The sequence below is a fragment of the Podarcis bocagei genome (assembly GCF_964188305.1).
Source record: "Podarcis bocagei genome assembly, chromosome: 13".
Taxonomy (NCBI): domain Eukaryota; kingdom Metazoa; phylum Chordata; class Lepidosauria; order Squamata; family Lacertidae; genus Podarcis; species Podarcis bocagei.
The window spans coordinates 22,459,507-22,476,328 of NC_138138.1; the positions used below are offsets into that span (position 1 = coordinate 22,459,507).

General features: G+C 44.5%; 1 protein-coding gene across 9 annotated transcripts in view; it reads left to right on the plus strand.

Annotated features, from left to right (window-relative positions):
• Nucleotides 1–6,633, plus strand: part of TTLL6 (tubulin tyrosine ligase like 6) — a 36,408-nt gene extending 29,775 nt beyond the window's left edge. For all 9 annotated transcript variants that reach the window (XM_081166223.1, XM_081166221.1, XM_081166222.1 and 6 more), the window contains 3 exons: nt 297–663; nt 2,766–2,967; nt 4,356–6,633. In XM_081166223.1, the coding sequence (XP_081022349.1) occupies nt 297–663; nt 2,766–2,967; nt 4,356–4,362 (576 nt within the window). In that variant the 3' untranslated portion in view covers nt 4,363–6,633. The remainder of the gene's footprint in view (nt 1–296; nt 664–2,765; nt 2,968–4,355) is intronic.
• The last annotated feature ends 10,189 nt before the right edge of the window (nt 6,634–16,822 follow it).

A 16,822-nucleotide genomic window follows, 5' to 3' on the forward strand; every position in this document is an offset into this window, starting at 1 on the left:
CTGCAACTCCAGAGTCGGTCACGACTGGACCTAGTGGTCAGGGGTCCCTTTACCTTTACCTAGCCACGAACATGAAACTTAGGTTACTCACTCTTAAGTGCAAAAAGTCTAAGCCAGTGTGTGGCAACTGTATTATTTCCTGGGTCTCTAACAGCTGCGTTATCAGCGAGGTTGATTTGATGCTTTGGTTGTGTTTCTATGCCACTTTCCATTCAGATGAATCCCAAAGCACCTTAGGTCTGTCAGGCATTTGCAACAGGGACTCCGTGATAGCCCTTCCTTCTTTCCCTTGCCAGGTCCAGCCAACAGATGAGTTTGCAAAAGCGCCGTGCGGTAAGGAGAGCCCATGTACTTCCAAATATTTTCCAGCAATGGCCCTTCCTCGTGCGAAGAGTTCGACAGTGACCAAAATGCCTTGCTGCAGAAGTCCGCCTATTAAGAACTTCCGTCCGTTTGAAGAACACTCCTTCCGGTTTCACGTCAGAGAAAACACAGCCTCCCCAAACTCAGTCACCCCGAGGATGAGAAGGTTCTACGGGAACAACAATGAAAAAGGAACCCTCTTGACCTCTGGATTCTTCAGCAAGCTGACTTTTGCACCAAAGGAAAGAAAAATCAGACTTCCCTTGCAGCAGCACTCTCATCACTTGGTCAGCCGAGCACGTGAGAGCCGTTTTCTTGGCATCCTGTCAGCGCATTGTATCTGTATCGTAAGGGGCAGCCCATCCATGGGGCTCCAGGCAAAACCATTTGCCCTCGTGCAGCAGATTTGCCCCCCCGCCCTACACCCCCTCTCCTCCACCACCAGTCCCCGCGCTATTGTCATGGCGCCATTGCTTTTACTGCTGCTTCTGTGCCCTTACCACTGCCACTGTGTTCATAGCAGCAAGCGCAGGCGCAGCCACAGGCAGGGGCAGGGGCAGGGCTGGCAGCAGAGTGGGCACAGTCATGGGAGCATCGCAATTGGGGAGCTGGTGGCATTGGGCCGATTTTCCTACAGCAGCAGTATGTCTCGGGCCAGCCCTGTCTGCAGAACATGCATAGATATATTGATCCAACAGAATGTGAGATGTTGTACAGAAGTGCTTGGTTGTTTTAAAATGTTCAGGATTTTGATTTCTTGGGTTTGGGGTGCATCCAAGAAGTTTTGCATGGGGGGAGGGGATAGGTGCTGCTTATTCACTACTTCCAGTTCACATCTTCCAGGTGTGTAGAGTGGTTCAGTAATAATAATATTATGATAATTTATTATTTATACCCCACCCATCTGGCTGGGTTTCCTTGCCACTCTGGGCAGCTCCCAACTGAATAATAAAAACATAATAAAGCATCAAACATTATAAACTTCCCTAAACAGATGTCTTTTAAAAGTAAGATAGTTGCTTATTGCTTTGACATCTGATGGGAGGACGTTCCACAGGGCAGCCACCACTACTGAGAAGTCCCTCTGCCTGGTTCCCTGTAACCTCACTTCTCGCAGTGAAGGAACCACCAGAAGGCCCTCGGAGCTAGACCTCAGTGACCGTAGTGTTATCCCCCTGGCCACATGTCAGAGAAGAGCTGGTACAAGATCTGCGTAGGTTGTGGCAGATGGGGAGGACAAACCCAAGTCTCACCGCAGCTCATTCTTTGTAATGCCAAGCTGTGGTTCATACACAGCTAGTGCGTTGAGCAATCAGGTCTTGGCCGCAGGAGCTAGGGATGTGAGGGAATTCCAATGGAAACAGAAACGGAAACAGAAATTGACAGTGTTTGCTTATTTGTCCCATGTCTGGAACGGAAATGAGTCCAGCAAATCCACGGCTTTTTTCAGCCAGAATTTACTGGAACTCAGTTCCCGCACCTCTCAGGTGGGCGCCATCACCATTATAAGAGAACAAGGGAGGCATTTGTGGTGAATTCCGGCACCTCTTTTTCTAGAAAAATAGCACTGGGCAAACTTGTTGGGCAATTCACTGTTGTTGCTTTCGGTTCATGATTGCTTATATTTTTCTTCTCATTTTGCATTGATCCCTTTGCATGGAAATGAATGGGGTGGAATAACATAATGACAACACAAGTTACATAATTCATTCTGTATCTTGTGTAAGTACTATAATTTAGGGTTGCCATATTTCCGACGTGGGTTGCCCAGACATTTTAAACGATTTTCAGAAATTCAGCCCAGACGCTGTTTGTGACAGATACAGGGCGGCACAGAAAATGGATGCCTTCTTATATCATTCTTCTCCCAGAAATAGAAGGAGTTCAGTAACACTGCAATGACTCCATTACATTGGCACTGCAACATCTGTGTAACTTTTCTCTCCGCCTCCAACTGGTGATTGAGGCTATAAGATCAATTCTGACTCTGAATCTTTGCTCTTATGGAGACTCATACTGTATTAGGTCTGTTGTCTGTGCAGATAGATACCCTCTTTTTCTTTGTAGTGATGATGAGATGGGCAGGGGTGAGTGCAGGTGATCTCTTTCCTGGGACCCACAAAACGGCTGCCAGCTCTGAACAAACCTGGTAGATGATTGTGAGACAAAAGTAATAGGCAGGTGCCAGGTAGGTTATGTGGTTTTGCCTGTACTTGCTGGAGAATGTGCCTTATGTTGACTGAGGAAGCACCCAGGTTAGGAGCCCCATTGCGCTTACACGTTCCATCTTATTTTCTTACCTGCTGTCAGATCCAGTAAAAGAAAACAAAAAAATATGGTCTGGTGATACTGCTGTGCAAATTCAATTGCAGCACCTAAATCTTGGTTTTTGTGCTACACAGAAAGCGCCTCGCTCCCAAGAGAAATCCTGAGTTGCAGGAGCGCTTCATACAAGAAGCCAACAAAATACTACAACCCACACCTCGTCACGCAAAGGCCGATGGTTCAGCAGCACAGCTTGCAAGACCTGCTGGTGATCTCGCGGATGAACAACCAGTCCCCCCAAAACAGCGACCCAATGTTGGAAGAGAGTTCTGTAAACAGGTAACCGGCGAGTGTGGCTGCCAGGTTTTCGTTAGCAGAAGTTTAACATTTCTGAAGGTGCTGGGGAGAACCATAACTTTTAAGGCAAGTGGCTCGTTTTTTGTGAACCGCCCTGAGACCTCCGGGTATAGGGCGGTATATAAATTCAATGAATGAATGAATCATCCATGCAGTCAATGTACTCCAATCATCTTCCAAGACTGTGCATATACTGTACTTGGAGTGTGGGAATAAAAAAATTCCTTCCAGTAGTATCTGAAGAAGTGTGCAAGCACACGAAAGCTCATACCAAGAACTAACTTAGTTGGTCTTTAAGGTGCTACTGGAAGGAATTTTTTTATTTTGACTATGGCAGACCAACACGGCTACCTATCTGTAATTGGAGTGTGGGGTGGGGGTAGAATTCAAGCTTCTACACTAATACAAGAAAAACTGCTTTCTGATATGTAAACTATTTGCAAACCATGCACGTTAGGCAAATGTATGTACACTTCTTCATTTGTTTCTGCTTTCTTTGGAGAGAGGCAAGTATTGGGTTTTGGCCTTTAAACCTCTTCCTGAAAATTCTGCTCAGTTCTGAATTTTCGTTTCAACAGGCCTTTGCACTTCTAAGCTTTTGCATTTTTAGGGCTCAAAACATACTGTTTCTGAAAATGGCATTGAGGTTCTCATAATGTTTAAATTTCTGCACCCAGGTCCAAATCTTGCACTTCAGGGGAAGTATAAAGTTCATCAGAACCTTGTATAAAGCCAGGGGTGTAAATGTTGAAAATTGCTACTATAGTAGTTATTTCATACAGAATGCATGTAATTCATACGTGCAATTTTACAGGTAATCCAGACATTTCTGCCAGCCTGTTGCATTGCAGTAGTTTCCATGTTGTCCTCCCATTTTTTTCTGAGACCTGATCTATAGTGATCTTTTTGAGTTAAAATGCAATTATAGTGCCATTCAATGACTGTGAGCAAAGGGCTATTGAGAGTACCCAGAACAATTCTCCCCTTAATTTTCCCCCTTGCCCCTTTCTTTTAAAAAATAGGCCTCTCAAACTCAATCCTGAAATGAGCCTTTATCAGTCCATTTTTGTTCTGTTGCTCATTTATTGGTTTATTTTTCTCTAGAACGAAAATAATAACAATGAGCATTTGTTTTTTCCAACAAAAACAACAACAAAAAGATGGCAGCAATCTAAAGCTCTCCAAATAGACCCTTTCAGGACCATTTCAGGAAGTAACTACCGTAATTAAAATGGCCGAGAAGTGGGCATTTGCAACTGTGGTAGTTGTGATAATAGGCTGTTGGTGGTCTTTGGGGCAAAATACTTGGTGCTGTTGTCTTTATCTTCCAGTTCTGTTTCCTCAGCATATCACTGTATTCTTCATTCCAGGGTCTGAGTGGATCTTTCACAGAGAACATGGGATGGTTCCTGGAGCCCGAAAGATGCTATTTTCTATTGAGGGGTGTACGGAACCATTTAAACTGTTCAGCTATATCCTTTCCAAGTGAATTCCTATGCAGCCAGCCTTTCCAAGAGCTTCCATGCAGCCTGTGAAGTTTGACTTGTAAAGATAATTGGGTCTTTAAAAAAAAAAAAAAAAGTGGCTCTGAGATAGTGGAAGCTCCTGACTTTCTGCTCCCTGTGGAAGTATGTGGATGGTTGTTTGCCAACTGGAAAATTCTCTTCCAAAAATTTCTTTTAAAACGAGAGCTATGTTAAGTGTCTATAGGGTTAGCATGGCTCCCAATCATACCTTCAACTTGATCTTACAAAGGTGTGTGGAGTCCTGCAGAGAAGGATGGTATCTCCTGCAGTGCATTTTGCAGACTGAATCTTAAGGACTGAACTTGAGGTGGCACATGGCACTGTGTCTGTTTCCCTTGATGTTTTGTGGGGGTTTTTTGTAATGAGCATCTGCTTCAGAGGCTACAAGTGGAAGCAGAAACACGGGAGGAAAGTAGATACCTAATTCTTCTCACTCCAATCGTTTTCCCCACTATAAAAAAATCTTCTTTCAGCTGATTTTGCATCTGCAAAATCCTATGTTTTCTCCTTATGGGGAAAAGGCTGCTTGGAAAGGACAGTTTTGAGTAGAAAAACAGCAGAAGGGAATAGGTCTAAGCAGTCCTTCCCCCTGCTTTCTTCTGTTCCCTATTGCAGTTCCCAAGGAGGTATTTTTTTTTAAAAAAAAAATTAATTCAGGGAGATGTACATGTCCTGTCTGGTTTAACTCTAAATTCCTTGCATTTTCCAAAGCAGTGTTACATTAGTAAACCTAGAGACAAGTTGCAAAGAACAGACTGTTCACCAATCTCAATAAAGGTTTAAAAATGGCAAAGATTTGCATTCAAAGGGCTTTGGCTTCCCCCACTGGAATAAAACTGAGTCCTGTACACCTCTGGATGGTGTCTGCAACGTCTGTAGTTGTCAATTATTTGCTAGGGCTCCTGTGCTTTTCTCACAGTTTTCCTTGCTGTGGGTCGTATATCTTTGCTCCCAATTTAATTTACTTTCCTCGCTTCCCTGCTGCATAGCCATGCTCTCAGCGCTGTTTAGCGGGAGGAAGGGACAGTGAAGTTGCACTTAAACTCTCCACAGGCCCCAAATGACTTGCAAGGCGCAAATTGGGCTGCCATATTCTCGGGATGAAATATGGGCCTTCTCGGAAAAGAAGTGCGGTGATTGCACAGCACAGACTTCGTTCTTTGGGACAAAGTCCCTGCAGTCGCATGTTTATCTTACTTTAAATGAAAGTTTATAGTCATGATTACTGGGAGGCGAGGGGCTGGGGCTTCCTGGCAGGACTGAGACTTCCTGGTAGTAGCAGAAAGTGTGATAAAACCTATGAACACCCAGAGCAGAAGAAAACATGGCAATAATGAATGTGTGCTTTTCCATGAAGTAATCAGGACATTCCACCTCTTTATCTTGTGGGCACTGCTGCCAACCATATCAAAGTCGACGGGGCACTTCAAATATACTAATGTATTTATAATATAATAATGACGGCCTGTATCTACTACACGTCAAGTGTAGCAACCACTTCACTTACAGTGAAGTTTACAAAATGTAAGCCGAATATCACCTGTTGGATGTGTGTATTCTCAGGAGAAAGTGACAACTAACTTTCTGTATGCAGAATGTGAGATTTCTGCATTCTGTTCAGTTCCACAGTATTTGACCTCTAACCACCATCTGTATGATGATTATTATTAGCACTTGTCCTGTGCCCCATACTACTCGCTCTATCAGACCAGGCCCTACCTAATAAAAAATAATAATTAATCCAGTACCAGAACTGGAACAAAATTTGCACTTTCTGCTCGATAGACATTGTTTATTCTGGTTGCAGAATTTGCCTTCTGGGCGTCTGTAAATTGGCATTTGCTTCGGCAGAATATGGTAAAATAAAGTATATCATAAATCATACGGGTGCTCTACCAACAGCAGACAGAATTGGGGGCACTGGAATTACCAGCCTGGCAATCATAATGAGGCAGACCATATTTCCCATTAGGCCATATCTGTGCTGTTGCAAGTTCACCAAGCATCTGTCAGATAGCTACCCAAATGCAGAACATCCTTGTTGGATGTAGCACCCTGAAAACCTCATCTTAAAAGCAAGTTTGTACCCCCATGTTTGCAAATAAAAAGACTTTGTCCCCTTTCTGCTCCGTTATTATTAACTAGCAAAATACCCATCATCGTGACCTTGATGGGGTGATGTGTGACTAAAAAGGTGTTCCTACAGGCAGAGCAAATCTTCCTTAGTCAAGGTCACCCACCCAATGTCAAGGGCAGAATTTGCCTCCATTGCTCTATAGATTGTTGAAAGGACTACATTTGTACCTTGGTTGTTGAACGCTCTGGAACTCGGACGTTTTGGCTCCTGAATGATCAAAACCCAGAAGTGACTGTTCCAGTTTCTGAATGTTCTTTTGGAAGCCGAACGTCCAACAAGTTCTTTTGGAAGCTCCTGTAGCCTGTTGGAAGCCGTGATTTGGAAGTCAAATGCTTTGGAAGTTGAACGGACTTCCGGAACGGATTCAGTTCGACTTCCAAGGTTTGACTGTACTGCAATGGTTGTGACATTTTAGTTGATCCTGATAAAAGATCAGGATCTCAGGTAGGTGCCATTGCCGTTCTAAGAGAACAAGGAAGGGGAAGTTCACGGTGAGTTCTGGCACCTCTTTTTCTAGAAAAACAGCACTGCTGTTCCTGCTACCTGTCTGGGATTGCAAAATGGAAGGAGGGGATTTTCAAGCAGCTGGCAAGCCACAATACGTGGGCTGCACTTGGCTCTGTGGAATCACAAGTCGTGCAACATGCTAGGGAATGTTACTTTGCATAGCAGAGATGTCCACCACTGTAATTTACTTAATCCCCAATCCCAGAGTGAAGACAGGGTGAGGTGGCCATATCCAAAGGTGTAGGAAATTGTGGCTCTGTCTTTTAATGCCCTCTAGTTAAGAGACTGGAATGAGTTCGACAAGAGCAGTTAGGATAACATGTTGTATAAATGGCATACCCTCCAAGTGTGCTGATTTTCCAGAGACAGTCCTGGAATTAAAGAAGCTGTCATAGATTCTGATTTGATCCCGGAATGTCCCGGGTTTTCCTTTTTCCTCCCCTCAACGTCTCAGAGAACAATTAGGTGTGTGTAGGTAAGTGTAGGTGCAAAAACAGAGTCCTGTTTCTACTGAAAATAAAATACCTGCACTAAATGAAGGAAATGGTGAATCTGACATACAAAGCCCTTCCTATAATTTTGAAGGAAAATGTCACCAATCCACTTTAAATTATTTAATTGCAATGCATCAGCAGCCAGCAATTTTTAAGGAAATGCATGGAGCCTCGGTTCCTTTATTGTAAATGGAGCCTTACACTGTCTTTTCAAAAGTAAGTTGCACTGTATTCAATGGAGCTTACTCCCAGGTAACCGGGTAAAGACGGGGCAGCCTTACATTGCAATCCTAAACAGTTTTATTCAGAATTAAGCCCCACTGAGTTCAATAGGATTTACTCTCTAGTATGTTCCTGATCTTTCTCACAGTTTCTATTATTAGTATTATTTTTCAACCTTTTCCCCTGACAGGGACTCAAAGCAGCTTACAACTAAAATTTTATTTCATTCTATTTGTCTGTGGAAGCTGTTGTACACAATCCCTTCCCTTGCACATTTTTTTCTTCACAACAGTCCTGTGAGGTAGGTTAGGCGGAGAGGCTGCAATTGGCTCTGTGTGACCATGTAGATGTTTATATGGCGTGCAGGAGACACAATGCGGGAGAAGTTTCCTAATGTGGAATAGGATGTCCCTATTTTCATTGGAGAAATGCTGGAAGGTATGAAATGGGCCCCTGGCATTCTAATTTTTCTGGGCCGTCTCACAACTGCAGCACAACCCATGCTGTCACGCCGTGACCTATCTTGATAGTTTTATCGGCTGCCGCAACAGCAACCCTGTTTGAGGGCCAGACTGTCGGGCCGCTTGCTTCCTATGCATCCCGAAGGGTGAACAAAAGAGTTAATTCCCCTTTCCAGTGATTAACGTTTAATGACGGAGCCGGGAGAAAAATGATGCGACTTCCAGTCTGAATAATCTCCAGCAAGCTCTGAGTCAGCAAAGATGGTGGGGGCTGGGAGACCAATAACAAGCGACGCGCCGAGGAAGTGTGTGTTCCAGGAAAAAGAAGGCTGCTGTTGCATCTTTTAAAGGCCAGCGACTTCTGTGTTCTTCCTCTGGCGCCGCTGAGCCACAAGATGGAGGCAGCGCTGAATGGCCAGGGTGGGCCTACCTTCCCAAGTTGTGAAGGCATTATTATTGTCTTGGGCTTTTCTCCTCCTCCTCCTTGTATAAAAGACTCCCTGCTGAGATAAACCGAACAACCATTGTCCGTCCGTCTTTGATGTGTGTATTTTAGAAACCTTTCCTATAAAGTTCTCTGCCCTGAAGGCTTACCTCATATGACCACAGCCTCATCCTGCCTATAGATAAAGGTTTTATTGGGCTTTATTCCCATTATTTTTGTCGTTTGGGTTCGGCGGCGTTGTTTCAAACACATTGGCAGGATTTTTCTTTTTTACCTGGGGCAAATCAGCTGTATGCCGAAGGAAGGAATAGAGCCATCTGAATGTTTCTCCCTGTAATATGTCACAGAACTGTAAGCCTTGGATGCTTCTTCTCCAGCCAGAGAACCTTCCAAACCAACACTCCTACCTGGTTTTGTTGCTACAGTGAAAACTGGCTGGATATTATCTCTCTACACACCTGTTTTCTTTGAATTCAGTGCCCTTCCACTGCTGATTTAGGAAGCAAGTGTACACATTCTGTGTTAGCCTCAATCCATATCTATACAGTGGTACCTCAGGTTAAGTACTTAATTCGTTCCGGAGGTCCGTTCTTAACCTGAAACTGTTCTTAACCTGAAGCACCACTTTAGCTAATGGGGCCTGCTGCTGCTGCTGCCCCGCCAGAGCACAATTTCTGTTCTCATCCTCAAGCAAAGTTCTTAACCTGAGGTACTATTTCTGGGTTAGTGGAGTCTGTTACCCTGAAGCGTATGTAACCCGAGGTACCACTGTACTGTATCCTGTCATTTCTTAGGAAATGCTGTATTTTGCTGTTCTCCCACACCCACACACACCCACAACCAGCTTCAATCTGAATGGAAGAAAATAATGAACTAGGCTGTGTACACACTATACATTTAAGGCACATTCTTTCCCTGCAAGAATTCTGGGTGCCGTAGTTTACCCCTCACAGAGTTACAATTGCTGGCAACCCTTAACAAATTACAGTGTCCAGAATGCTTTGAGGGGGAAATGTGCTTGGAGTGTACTTTAAAGGTATAGTGCTAACACAACCTCACCTGTTTTCTAAGCTGACAGTGTGTACACAACCAAAGACTGTGATGCAACACAATCCAAACTGTCTCTTTTTGTCCCTCTGCCTCGCTGCAACCAAGGTGGTGGATGTTCTGAGAGAAGGAACAGCAATCCAGAGGGTGTGGTGCTATGAAGAGCCAATGGATTGATCAGTGTCCTTTTTATAAAAACCTCTGCAGGTCTTTCCTTGTTCACCCTTACACACACTTTCCCTGAAGAGCCTCACAAACCATGAGGCGCTTGAATCCTCTTTCCACACAAATTATAAATTGCATAATGGTGGTCAAATCGCAAAAGTTAGACTTCATGTGTATCTTATTTTGTTGTCTGTTTTATGAGCCTACCTCAGAGCAGGGTTGGGGAACTTGTGGCATTTCAGATGTTGGGAGTACAGCTTCCATCTTCTCTGCTCATTGGCCGTGCCAGCTGGGGCTGATGGAAGCTGAAGTCCAACAACTCCTAAGGGCCTGAAGTTCCCCATCTTGGCTAAGGATGTAGCCACTCCCTGAAAAGGATCAATGGGATAAGATCCAGCTCTGAGAGCCTTCTGGTGGTTCCCTCGCTGTGAGAAGTGAAACTACAGGAAACCAGGCACAGGGCCTTCTCAGTAGTGGCACCCGTCCTGTGGAACGCCCTCCCACCAGCTGCGAAGGAGATGAGTAACTATATAATCTTTAGAAGATATCTGAACGCACTGGTGAAGGAAGAGGAGTGCGGGAGGAGCGCACCACCCCTGGCAGCACAATCCCAGTAGGGTGCCATTGCGGCTGCTCCCTGCCCATGCTGGGGGCCACGCCTCTGCAGGCGGCATGCCCCGCCCCCAGGATGCACACCAGCCCCGCCCCCACCTGCCCTCCACCCCACCCCCAGTGCCGGAGCAATGAAGCTCCGCCACTGTCTGAAGGCAGACAGGGATGCCTTTTAATTTGCAATGTTCTATTGCACTTTTATATATGTTGGCAGCTGCCCAGAGTGGCTGAGGCACCCCAATAAATGGACGGGGTACAAATAAAATATAACAACACCACCACCACCACAATGAGCTCTCCAGCAGGTTTTTTCCCCTAGCCAATGGAAAAGAATTGTCCAGTGGCCATGAGGGCAAGGGGATGTAACATGGCATTTTTCAGACAGAAGCAGATCCCAAAAAGCCTGGAACATAATATATTCCAAGAAATATATTGTTGGGGGTTTTTTGCCTTTGGCTTGGTGGTGTTGTTGTTTCTTTCACTATACCCTGCCTTTTCCCCCTGACAGGACCCAAGGTGGCTTATGGATAAAAAGAATTGCTAAAAACATAGGAAAAACCTTAATTAAAAATAAACAGTGATAGCATTAAAACAGTATACAGTGGTACCTCGGGTTACATACGCTTCAGGTTACATACGCTTCAGGTTACATACGCTTCAGGTTACATACGCTTCAGGTTACAGACTCCACTAACCCAGAAATAGTGCTTCAGGTTAAGAACTTTGCTTCAGGATGAGAAGAGAAATCGTGTGGCGGCGGCATGGCGGCAACTGGAGGCCCCATTAGCTAAAGTGGTACCTCAGGTTAAGAACAGTTTCAGGTTAAGAACTGACCTCCGGAACGAATTCAGTACTTAACCCGAGGTACCACTGCACATATATAAAAACTGTTTAAAACATACAAATAATTACAATATAAACAGCACAGCACTAGCCCTTTGATAAAAAGCAGTCGGTTCCCTAAGCCCTTTGGAACAAGAAGGTCATCACCTGCCAGAGGGAGCCAGTCTACAGTAGCTTCTCCAGGGAGGAAGTTCCAGTGTCTGGGAGAAGGCACCAGGAACGCTCTCTCCTGTGTACCTGTGAACTGTGCCGGGAAACAGCCAGTGGAGATGTTCTAGCAAGGGAGTTGTATGCTCCCTAGAAGCAATCCCAGTCAGCAATTTGGCTGCAGCTCTTGTAGCGCTGTGGGTTAAACCACAGAGTCTAGGACTTGCCGGTCAGAAGGTCGGCACTTCGAATCCCCGCAACGGGGTGAGCTCCCATTGCTCGGTCCCTGCTCCTGCCAACCCAGCAGTTCGAAAGCACAAAGTGCAAGTAGATAAATAGGTACCGCTCTGGCGGGAAGGTAAACAGCATTTCCGTGCACTGCTCTGGTTCGCCAGAAGTGGCTTAGTCATGCTGGCCACATGACCCGGAAGCTGTATGCCGGTTCCCTCGGCCAGTAAAGCAAGATGAGCGCCGCAACCCCAGAGTCGGTCACGACTGGACCAAATGGTCAGGGGTCCCTTTACCAGTGTGGTGTAGTGGTTAAGAGCGGTAGTCTCGTAATCTGGAGAACCGGGTTCGAGTCTCCGCTCCTCCACATGCAGCTGCTGGGTGACCTTGGGCCAGTCACACTTCTTTGAAGTCTCTCAGCCCCACTCACCTCACAGAGTGTTTGTTGTGGGGGAGGAAGGGAAAGGAGAATGTTAGCCGCTTTGAGACTCCTTAAAGGGAGTGAAAGGCGGGATATCAAATCCAAACTCCTCCTCCTCCTCCTCCTCCTCCTCCTCTTCTTCTTCTTCTTCTCCTTCTTCTTCTTTACCTTTAGAGCCAGTCGAAGTTTCTGAGCACTTTCCACAGCCAGCCCCACGTAGTGCGTGTTACAGTAATCCAAACGGGATGCAACTGAGGCATGTGCCACTGAGGCAAATCAAACATGACATTTTTGTATTTCAGCCAATGGAAAGAATAGGGTAAAAATAAAAAATAAAAAGTCTTATGGGATTTTTCAAACAAAGATGGATCATGCAGAGGAGACTTGAATACCCTTCTTTTGACAGGATACACATGGATTTGTTTTGGGATAGTTTACTACCCTGGGATGTTTCCAGGCAGGAGTTTATTGTGGAATCAGAGCTCATGCACACAAATTTTCGCAGCATCCGCACGACGTTTTCATCAAAATGCCAGCCAGCTCTTCTTTTTCTTTTTAATTTTATGTTTGATCTGAATTTCCCCTTTCCCAGAAAATTTCAGTAAGTAAAAACAACCCATTACGCATCCACATACATTCACTGTTGGAGTAGCAGCTCATTAGTGCATTTTTTAAATGGGTGGTTTATCGTGTGTAGTGATTTTTGGGTTGGTGGTCTCTATCGCCACACCCTTCCTTCAATTTGCTCCTCATCTGAGCACAGCCTATTCATTCTGCTTCCAGTGGATCCCAATGCGAGAAGAACACCACCAATTTCTCCCATTTGCCACGTGCTGAAGGCATGCCTGAACTTCAGTATCCTGATTCAGAGAAGCTATTCCATCAATGTCTCCACACAGTCAGGCTGTGTAGGCATTATCATTTGCACAGCTGGAGTCTGAAGATGTGTCTACATGGCATGAACCACAATCCACACCTCTCCTGTAGTTTCTTGAGGTAGACTCCTACTTGATGCACTTTCCTGCAAACCAGTTACCAACTGATTAGAAAATGGGAGCTGCAGCTAAGCTGAGGGTGTGTACAGTTCAGCCAGCCATTGCACATGTGCAGACAAACAGCTTTAGTGAATTTGGAGTTTGGTGTGGGAAAACAAATCAGTTAATGGGCATCAGGTGAAGATATACCCACCCAACCTTCTCTAGGGTGTACAGCAACATAAGGACGTGACTGGAAACACAGCAGGTGAGGAACAGTCTTGCTCTATTTTAAGCTGCTAATGTCAGGGCTGGATTTAGGCTTGATGAGGCCCTAAGCTACTGAAGGTAATGGGGCCCTTTATATGTCCAGCTATCCTTTGTCCACAACATATTGTCACTGTTTTTTGTGTTGAATATATGCTATATGGTAATTTACGGACCTAATAGGTATCTAAAGCCATTTGCAAATGTTGCCAGGCAACCAGTCCATGCAGAATGTAGGCACCCTATATATAGAAATGAGCAAACCAGTGATATTTTAGGGAGCAGGCTAGCAGGCCATTACTTACATCACAGGAGCCTACACAACACAAAACACTTTTGCTGTATGTAGGTTTTATTTTATTTGTTTTTTATCTTATATTTTGGAAATGTACATCCAGGTGTTTCTTTCCTTTAATTTTTTGGGTGCCCCCAAGAGAGTGGGGCCCTAAGCTATAGCTTATTTAGCTTATACGTAAATCCGGCACTGGCTAATGTGTCCATAGCCCAAGTTGCTTTGAGGTGTTGCATGAGACCGTTGACTGGATACCTCAGAAACTCATGTGTGGATGGCAACACAGACCTCAGGGTTTGAGGCACAAAGCAGCACAAAACTTTGACCGAGGTTTTGTTCTTTATTTTTATTTCCCGACATTTGTATTCCAACTTTCTTCCATCATAGACTCCAAGGCAGGATCCATGTGGTTCCCAGGTAGTTGCCCATCCAGGCACTGACCTGACCCAGACTTGTTTCAGCAAGGTGGGGGCTTGGGACTGGTCATGGGGGGGGGCATACTTTTTTCAATGGCAGCACAAGACTCAAAATTTGTTGTACAAAGCAATTCAAAACTAGCCCCAAACTTTGGCCTATCGGAGAAGATTCCTTCTCTGTCTGAGTTGCTTTATGGAATATAGGATGTATCCACAATAGAGACACTTACATATTATGTCCAGCTAAGAGAAAATGTGCTTTTCAAAAACAAATGTATAGAAAAATGGGTGGTTTTTATCTCCTCCTGATACAAGTAATTTAACAAAGAAGATAGACTACTCTTTAAGTTTGTGAGTTAGGTTCCCCCCCCCCTCTTTTGTGATATATGATCAATAAGTTTGCATTATCCTTTCTTTGATTGCAACTTATTTTTTTGTTTGTTACATAAAATGATTAACAATTTATTGGAGGAAAAATACCTTTGGGTGGGGTTTTGAGGGTCTATCAGACTTTGGGGTTTGCATTTAACACTCCTTTAATGCATTCCTGTGTCAATCTGCAGTAACAACAACAACAACAATTTATTACTTATACCCCGCCCATCTGGCTGGGTTTCCCTAGCCACTCTGGGCGGCTTCCAACAAGAGATTAAAAATACATTAAAACATCACACATTAAAAACTTCCCTGAACAGGGCTGCCTTCAGATGTCATCTAAACATCAGATAGTTGTTAATTTCTTTGACATCTGATGGGAGGGCGGGCGCCACTACTGAGAAGGCCCTCAAGTTGGCCCAATCTGCCTCGGAGTTGAGATCTGGGACAATTAATCAGCAGGTGTCCTGGTCCCTGGAGCTGTGCCCCACAGTAAACCACCCTAAACCACAGTTCCAGGAGAAGCTTGAATGGCTGCAACCCGGCCCTGAAAAGACACAGGAGTTTCCCCAGCAATTTTCAGCTTCCTCTTCTGCACAATCTTCTCGTGTCTATTTCCAAAGTGATAAAAATGATGGTTTGGTCAGAAATATGCTGCTATTGGTCTCATTGTTGGGCACACTGCAGAGCATCTGAACTTTCAATGCGTTAGATGTTACCCTTGGAAGTGTATTATCTGATGGAGCCATCAAAGAAGGTGGCCTTGAATGGAGCCACTTATAAGAAGCAACTCTTGGTTGGTGGTGGTTCCTTGACATCGAGTAGGTAGGCCAAAGTGGAAACTGACCAACCCCACCACTGGAATATTGTCTTTTGGTTGCAATTGTCCTCTTACAAGTTTCCATTCACTTCCATGGGCCATAGGCAAGACAACATCTCACGTAATGATGTCATGCAGCAGTCGGTAGGCTTGTAGGATTTACATTACAGTGGTACCTCAGTTTTTGAAGAGCTTAGTTCCTGAACAACTCAGAACTTGAACACTGCAAACCCAGAAGTAGGTGTTCCGATTTTCGAACTTTGCCTTGGAAGCCGAACGTGTTCCTGAGCTTCCATTTTCACTGTTGCACAGTTAATTTGAGTCCCCTGCATAGTAATTAAGGCTTCCTTCCTTCCACTTTTACCCTTGCAGAGCTCATTTAAGTCCCCCCCATCGTAATTAAGGCCTTCTATTTCTGATTGCAGCGTTCTGAGGTAATATTTGGTGCTTTTGTTTTTGCTATAATTTTTTTTGCGTTTTTGTTTGTGTGGCTTTTTAATTTTTGTGACTGCTTGGCTTGTTTTTCATTGTATGATTGATTGATTATTGATTGATTGATTGATTGATTGATTGTGTGACTGCAGAAACGGATAAAAGCCCCCCATCCAAACAATTACAGTGGTACCTTGGGTTACAGACGCTTCAGGCTACAGACTCCACAAACCCAGAAATAGTACCTCAGGTTAAGAACTTTGCTTCAGGATGAGAACAGAAATCATGTGGCAGCGGCGCGGCGGCAGCGAGAGGCCCCATTAGCTAAAGTGGTACCTGAGGTTAAGAACAGTTTCAGGTTAAGAACGGACCTCCAGAACGAATTAAGTTCTTAACCCAAGGTACCACTGTACTATCATCAGTGCAGGTAAGGGGGGAAAAATTAATTTAATTTTTATCATCTACAATACTGTCTCATTTATTTTATAGTACAGAACATTGATTATTGCTTTCATTTTATAGATCAATGCTCTTGTCAGATAGTAAAATTCATGTTAAATTGCTGTTTTAGGGGTTGTTTTTAAGAGTCTGGAATGGATTAATCTGTTTTGCATTATGGGAAAGTACGCCTTGCTTTTGGAACGCTTTGGTTTTGGAACGGACTTCCAGAACAGATTAAGTTTATGAACCAAGGTACCACTGTATTTGCTTTTTGCTTGAAGCCAACCAGAGCCAGGTGCAAAAGAATGGCACTACTGTTACCATATATATACATAGAATTGCCTTATTCACTACAGAGCATCCAAGCATCTTTAAGACAGCACCTCTCTCGCAGCCTGTAATATTTTTCTCTGTTTTCACAATAAGAGTGTCACTGGAAAAGGTGGCAGATAGAACAGTCTCTTGCAGTTTGGAGTGGGGTGTGGAATGTGAGGGGCTGATTGGGTAGTTCCCATGCCATCACTGATAGGATGCAGCGACGTCCTCCTTCATGCTAACTGACCTG